Source organism: Quercus suber, unplaced genomic scaffold, assembly GCF_002906115.3.
Source record: "Quercus suber isolate HL8 unplaced genomic scaffold, Cork oak 2.0 scaffold_332, whole genome shotgun sequence".
NCBI classification, from domain to species: Eukaryota; Viridiplantae; Streptophyta; class Magnoliopsida; order Fagales; family Fagaceae; genus Quercus; species Quercus suber.
Genome location: NW_027069785.1, coordinates 1 through 7,749, shown reverse-complemented (window position 1 = coordinate 7,749; position 7,749 = coordinate 1). Strand labels below are relative to the sequence as shown.

Sequence of the window (7,749 nt, the reverse complement as noted above, 5' to 3'; positions counted from 1 at the left end):
TCTCTTCTTTAGTAGCTCTTGTGCTTCTCATTATGGCAATTATTTTCACCCACATGCTATTAAGGTTTAAAGGAAACTGCACATCATGCCCTTGCAAATTGTATCTATGTTTTCATCTTGCAAACAATCATCTTGCAAACTGTATTCATTGATCTTGCAAATCGTCATCTTACAAACTAATATCTTGCAAACTCAACACCATTCACTCTCAATCAAACCTACAAAGACAACTATCTTCGATGGAAGGCTCAATTTGTTCCCTGCTTGAAAGTGCAACACCTTTATGGCTATCTTGATGGATCAACACCAATTCCACCACAAGCCATCACTACTCAAATTGATGGTGAAAATCAATTCTTGATGAATTCAGGATCAAATAATTCTTGCTGCCATCATCTCCTCACTTTTTGAAAAAACATACTAGCAATTAGTCAAATGCACCACCTCATGAGAAGTATAGCAAACATTAGAAAAAACATTCACATCTCAATGTCAAGTAAGGATAGTACAGATTTACTATCAACTTATTACCCTTTTTTTTTTTTTTTTTGGGTAAACATCAACTTATTACCTTGAGGAAAGGGAAACTCCTCTAAGCAAAATATTTTCATCAATTTACAAGTCTTGCCCCTATTGATTAAACGCTCAATGACTTTGAGCCTTTTCTTTCTTATTGGCTGGCCTCAATTACAAATATGATTGCTTTGTGGCTTCAATCACGGTGACGCTTAAGTCACAAAGGAATCATATTCGGATTTGAGGCCAGCCAATAAGAAACCAAAAACCCCTAAATATTGAGTGGTTGATCAATTGTAGCAAGAGTGTTGGCAAAACTAGTAAATTGATGAGAATAGTCTGTTCTAGAGGAGTTTTCTTTCTTCAAGGTAGCAAGTAGGTAGTGAATTTGCATAATCCTGCTCCACATTAAGATGTAAACATTTTTCTAAAATCTGCCATAATTCTCATGAGGTGGTGCATTTGACCACAAAACTAGTATTTTTTCAAAAAGTAAGGAGATGAGGGCACCGAGATAATTTGATATATCCTAGGAGAAGAATTCGTGGAGGCAAACAAAAAAAGGGTATGCATTTAGTTTCACGTATGGCTTGGGTCTAAGTAGACTGGTTGGTTAAAATTTCAGCCAAATATCTGTTGTGGAGCTATTGTAATAGGTTTTGTTTATGCATACTGGTACTGTTGATCCTTCTCCACAAACGTGGCATAAACTACAAATATGGTTTGTACGCCATTACAATACTTTATTTATACGTCTCCATAACGCAGCCTAAAATTGTATAATTTCGTACCAACCAATAAAACCATTTGCAGGGTGAAGATGCACCTCCACTACTTGCAAAGTGAAGCTAGTATACAGCGAGGTGGATCGAATGATCTTCGGGAATGAAGGACAGCCCAATTATCCAGTAAAAGAACATCACCTTTCTGCCAAGGAAAGGCTACGCTTTCCTCTTCAAGGATATTTAGACAGTCATAGATGATATCAGCTGGCAACGGCTTGCCATCTCCAAAGGTAACAGCTTTTACAGGATCATTCCTGGCATCCTCCCAGCCTATATAAGCAGCAACCATGGTGTTAAACCAAATCTTGCGCTGTCTTGTCTTGTCGAATTTAATAGCTGGGAGTGGACCCATTATTGTTTTCACTGAATCCTCCAGCCATTCCAGCTTCGTCCCCACATTAGCTGCCCTGTCAAATGTGTTGGTAGAGCCATATTATCTCCAGGTCCAAATGATAGATATTTTACCTGTTAACGCTTTGTAATTGTATATACTAATCTACTTTGAAGCCATCGAATGAAAAGATGATCTTAGCTATATAGATAGCACAAGAATTAAATTGAATATATGGGACATCTATAAGATGATAAGTCCTGAATGTCCTGAACAATGGCCTCGTGCAATACTTTTTGCAAGGCATTGAGCCTGCTAATATCTATCAAGTAGAAGCTATACAAGAAAAGTAGTTCAGCAAATAGAACGTGTGCAAAAATATAGTTGTTGCTGTAATGAGTTTGAACACAAGAAGTTCACCTATACTGATCATATATTACAGTGAACTTGAGCACCATAAAGATAAAATCTAGAGCATTGGCATATCATAGGTATATAGCAGGTCATATGCAAATAATTCTGCTGAAAAAATGCCATCACAGCTTGCAACATTGCAACTTTTTATCCCTCATCACCGTACAACTTGTGATTTCAAAAGAAACATATACTGAAGTGGTTTCAACTAGTCTTGGAATAACACTATTGTCAAGAACATTAATAAGTTGTTATGGTGTAGGAACTATGATCATATTAATGAGAGCTAAATTTGTGTCCAAAGTAGACTCTGCTTTAACTTGTTTCACCTATCTCGTTGCATGTTTTTCCAATCAAAACAGGACCATGTCTGGTTTGTTCATGTTTTACAAGAATCAACTACCAGATAAGAAACCGCAGCTTGTCATGCACAAATGCTTGGAATAAAAATCATTTCAAATATCAAACTATAGTTCAAATCACAAACCTTTCCTCAGCCACACTCTTGTCTTTGGTGAAGAATGTTGATTTCCACCCACGCCCGATCTGCGATGACAGGTCATCATCTTCTTCTATTACCCGCGTGTATAACAATCCATGCTCTTCTAGTCGTTCAACAAATTCTGGGTGTCTCTCTTTCATCTTTTCATATACAAGATGGCTAAGAACTATAGGAGTCTCTCCCCCACTTCCAGGCTCCACTTCACAGAAGAAAAACAGCTTGGAAGGGAATGTAGTAACCTATTAATAAACCCAAGTAAGTCTTGAACAAAGCTCAAGAAGATATGCTGATAAAAATATCTTACACAATGAGGTGTACAACACTCACGTGTAAATCCCACATTCGAGGATTCCATATGCATAATAAATCTAGTGACACAAAATATTTCACATTTGTTGCTGACATAACCTTTTGTAATAATGTGCATGTGTTTGGTTAAGAACCCAAAGTGTCAATGTGATGCTGTGATTGAATGGGGTACTAGAGAGTTGCCAAGAAAAAGTTCTCTTAAAGGCTGTATTATGTAAACTGGTCATGGCTGCTACTGTTTATCATATTTGCAAATGCTCGGGTATACAGAGGGCACGTTAAATCTGAAGATGCCATTGTCAACTCCATCAAGTGGGATGTTAAAACTCGAATTGAGTTTTGCAAGAAGGTGAAGTTGTCACTGCAGAACAAAGTCTTTTGTGCAAATTGGAGCATCTCCTCTAAAGTTTTCAAGAACTGAAGATGGTTTGCTGTTGTGGGTTTTGTTTTGTTTTGTATTTTTTTTTTTTTAAATTTATGTGCAGTTCTTCTATAATAAGTGATAGAGCTGCTATTCGTACTGATTGTGCAATGTAGAAGAGGGTTTGTTGTCCTGTACTGCTGTGTGGTTTGGTGTTGTTTTGTATGGTGCTCAACTGCAGAGTGTTGTAGAACTTGTATTCCATTTCTTTCGTAATGAATTTAACTACCAAAAAAAAAAAAAAAAAAAAAAAGAAAAAAAAAATCAACCAAATTAGAGTTTTTAAAAACACAAAAATTTATCAACCTAAAACGAAGATGCAATAAAAATTAAAAAATCCACCAAAACATTGAGAGAGAAAGAAAAGAACCTTTTTGTAAGAGAAAACTATGCAAAGAATGGAAAAGATTGACAAATTTATAGCAAGAGGGAAGGGATAAGAAGAGACAAATAAAGGAAGATGAAGGGAAAGATGAATAACAATATTAAAGTAGAGGGTAGTGGAGAGATGAAAAGGTAAGGAAAAAAAAGTTGAAGAAAGTGTAAATATTTAAAAAATAAGTGAAAAAAAAATTATAGGAAAATTGGGAAAAAAAAAAATATAGATGTTAAAACGGCAAAGATGAATATGTAAAGTAATAATTTANTCTATACCATCACTCTCTCTCTCCCTCTCTCTCTCTCTCTCTCTCCATTGGCAACCTATTGTTTTCTAAAATTTGATCATTTTCTAAAATTTGATGATGATTCTATGACATTAAATATGCATTATTTTTTTTTTTAAATTTTAAATTTAGTGTTTCTAACTTGATTTGTTTTGTATTTCATTCTTCTGATATAAATAAACACTAAATTATCCAAATTATGCTATGTAGTGGAATGCTATTTTATTTTTATCTACTATTTTTAATTTTTTACAATGTAATTGGATAAAATTTAACAATCAAAGAGCAAAATAATAATAATAATAATAATAATAATAATAACAACAACTTAAAACACAAAACTAAATTGTATCAACCTAAATTAGAGTTTTTAAAAACACAAAAATTTATCAACCTAAAACGAAGATGCAATAAAAATTAAAAATCCACCAAAACATTGAGAGAGAAAGAAAAAGAACCTTTTTGTAAGAGAAAACTATGCAAAGAATGGAAAAGATTGACAAATTTATAGCAAGAGGGAAGGGATAAGAAGAGACAAATAAAGGAAGATGAAGGGAAAGATGAATAACAATATTAAAGTAGAGGGTAGTGGAGAGATGAAAAGGTAAGGGAAAAAAAAGTTGAAGAAAGTGTAAATATTTAAAAAATAAGTGAATGTAAAAAAAATTATAGGAAAATTGGGAAAAAAAAAAATATAGATGTTAAAACCGGCAAAGATGAATATGTAAAGTCAATAATTTATTTATATATATATATATATACCTTTTTGTAAAAAAAAAAAAGAAATAATTGATAAATAATAATTATGTAGCGAATGACGTGGCAATGAGGTGGCGCAATAGGAACTTAGCAGCAATAAATGCCACGCTTTAGCTTTTAGTAATATATATATATATATTATAAAAGACAAAGTTTAGCTATAAAATTGGTTGTAGCCTTAGGCTACAAACTCACTTAATAAAATAAATATTACTGCATATTTTGAAAATCTAATCGTTGAATTACATATTCTTTACGCTCTTAATGCACATGTCAATTTTTGTGTCAATCGGATATCATTTACTATATAATCTATAATCTTATATTTTATGCATAATTTTAAATTACAAAAACTGGCAATTTAAAAATTTATTGATGACATAGCTATTGATCTTTGATTTTATTGAAATTTTGCAAATATGGAGGATATAAGAAGAAGATGCAATCAAATGGTGGATTTGTCAAAATTTACCTCCAATAAAGAGATATTGAGTGAGTTTGTAGCCTAATGATACAATCGATTTTGTAGCTAAACTTTGTCCTATTATAAATAAGGTTAAATGAAATGTCAAAAAATTGATTTTTAAATTTTCTAACTTTATTTCTTATGTAATTTCTATTACTATCAGAGAAAATTTCTTTTTTAGTAATGATTAATTTGGTTTCCATAGTTAGAGTTTGAGTAGTTTTAAATTTAAATTTATTACTATGATTGTATTTAATTGTTGATTGTTGATTTAATTTTTAAGTGAATTTAATGGTTTATGTTACTACACTGTAAAGTTTTTAATATTCTTCACACAATAATCTCTATTTTATTTTTTACTTCTCCTTACAACCTCTTTCTTTTCTAATCAACAATTACTAATTGATGTTTAGTTTTTTTCTTTATCTACTCTTTATTAATTTGTATTGGTTTTTTTCTATACCATCTCTCTCTCTCCCTCTCTCTCTCTCTCTCCATTGGCAACCTATCGTTCTCTAAAATTTGATCATTTTCTAAAATTTGATGATGATTCTATGACATTAAATATGCATTATTATTATTATTATTATTTTTAATTTTAAATTTAGTGTTTCTAACTTGATTTGTTTTGTATTTCATTCTTCCGATATAAATAAACACTAAATTATCCAAATTATGCTATGTAGTGGAATACTATTTTATTTTTATCTACTATTTTTAATTTTTTACAATGTAATTGGATAAAATTTAACAATCAAAGAGCAAAATAATAATAATAATAATAATAATAACAACAACTTAAAACAAAAAACTAAATTGTATCAACCTAAATTAGAGTTTTTAAAAACACAAAAATTTATCAACCTAAAAGAAAGATGCAATAAAAATTAAAAATCCACCAAAACATTGAGAGAGAGAGAGAGAACCTTTTTGTAAGAGAAAACTATGCAAATAATGAGAAAGAGTGACAAATTTATAGTAAGAGGGAAGGGATAAGAAGAGACAAATAAAGGAAGATAAAGGGAAAGAGGAATAATAATATTAAAGTAGAGGGTAGTGGAGAGATGAAAAGGTAAGGGAAAAAAAAAGTTGAAGAAAGTGTAAACATTTAAAAAATAAGTGAATGTAAAAAAAAATTATAGGAAAATTTGAAAAAAAAAAAAAATATATATATATATATATAAGATGTTAAAATTGACAAAGATGAATATGTAAAGTCAATAATTTATTTATATATATATATATACCTTTTGTAAAAAAAAAAAAGAATAAATAATAAATAATAATTATGTAGCGAATGACATGGCAATGAGGTGGCGCAACAGGAACTTAGCAGCAATAAATGCCACGCTTTAACTTTTAGTAATATATAGATATAGATTATACATCAATGCACTTTTAGTTTTATGATTCTCATTATTTTCAATTTTTTACTTTGTAGATTAATGATGCAAAAAATATGTATAAAAAGTAATAGCAAAAATGCATTTCAGTTGGAATATTGTTGGAGAATTTTGAGGAATGAAGCTAAGTGGTTGAATCTAAGAGATAATGTGAAGGTCCGCACAAGATAGCTAGCCACACAATCTTGTCCTACTTTTGCAAGTTTAATAAATCTAAATGAAGATAATGATGAGATGAACTCTAGCAAAACCTTGAAGAGACCCATAGGCAAGAAAGCCGAAAAGAAAATTAAAGAAAAGAAAGAATAGCGATGATGTGGTCCCAATACTTTCCTCCCAATTGGATGAAATCAAGGAGAAAAGAGAAGAATGCATGAGGAGAAAAATGAAAGTATCGCATTGCATTAGAAGAATGAAGAGAGTTAATGTGCATTGCATTTGAAGAACGAAGACAATTGATTTGTATCAAGGAAGAGAAGAATGAAGTAGAAAAGAGGAAAGTGGAAGTTGAAATTATGATGAAAGATACAAGAACCATGGATCCCGAGCAAAAAGAATATATTCGTCTATGTCGTTTGGAAATCTTGAGAGGTTAAGGTCTAAATTTCCATCATAATTTGAATATTATTATCGATAATATCTAATCAAGTAATTTTTGTATAGTGCAAAAATACTAGCACATGGTTGACATAGATGATTTGATATTAGAAATCTCTTTTGTAGTATTTACTTGTGCCAGGAACATGATTATTCAATCTCTAATTATGTTAGATATATTTTTGTAGTCTTTACTTGTGCAAGGAAAATAGGAATGTTGTAATTTTGTATTGTGCACGGACAGTAGCACTTGGTTATTTAATTTAATTTGTGATTCTGTCTTATCATTCTGTTTTGAGTGAAGTAATGTCTCTATTTTTGTCATTCTATACAAGTAATTTGTGCAAGGATAATAGCACTTGGATAATAGCAATGTCTCTGTTTTTGTCATTCTGTTGGGTAAGCAGGGTTTGTGATTAAATTTGCTTAGTGGAATCTGCATTAAATTTGTGCATTTCAATTCCAAGTCAAGCTATAAATTTCAGTACTAGCATATTGCCTTATTGGAATCTGCCTTAGTGGAATCTGCATTAAATTGAACTGGAATCTGCATTGAATGTGCCGTATTGAATCCGTCTAAG

The 7,749-nt window shown here is 31.1% G+C and overlaps 1 protein-coding gene across 1 annotated transcript; it reads right to left on the bottom strand.

Annotated features, from left to right (window-relative positions):
* Positions 1–1,161: 1,161 nt before the first annotated feature.
* On the bottom strand, positions 1,162–2,787 carry LOC111988277 (clavaminate synthase-like protein At3g21360; the record flags this gene model as incomplete). Its single annotated transcript, XM_065759562.1, is given in 2 exon segments — positions 1,162–1,708; positions 2,534–2,787. Coding segments are annotated over 2 exon segments (615 nt in total), but the record flags the coding sequence as incomplete, so codon positions are not given.
* Between the last annotated feature and the right edge of the window lie 4,962 nt (positions 2,788–7,749).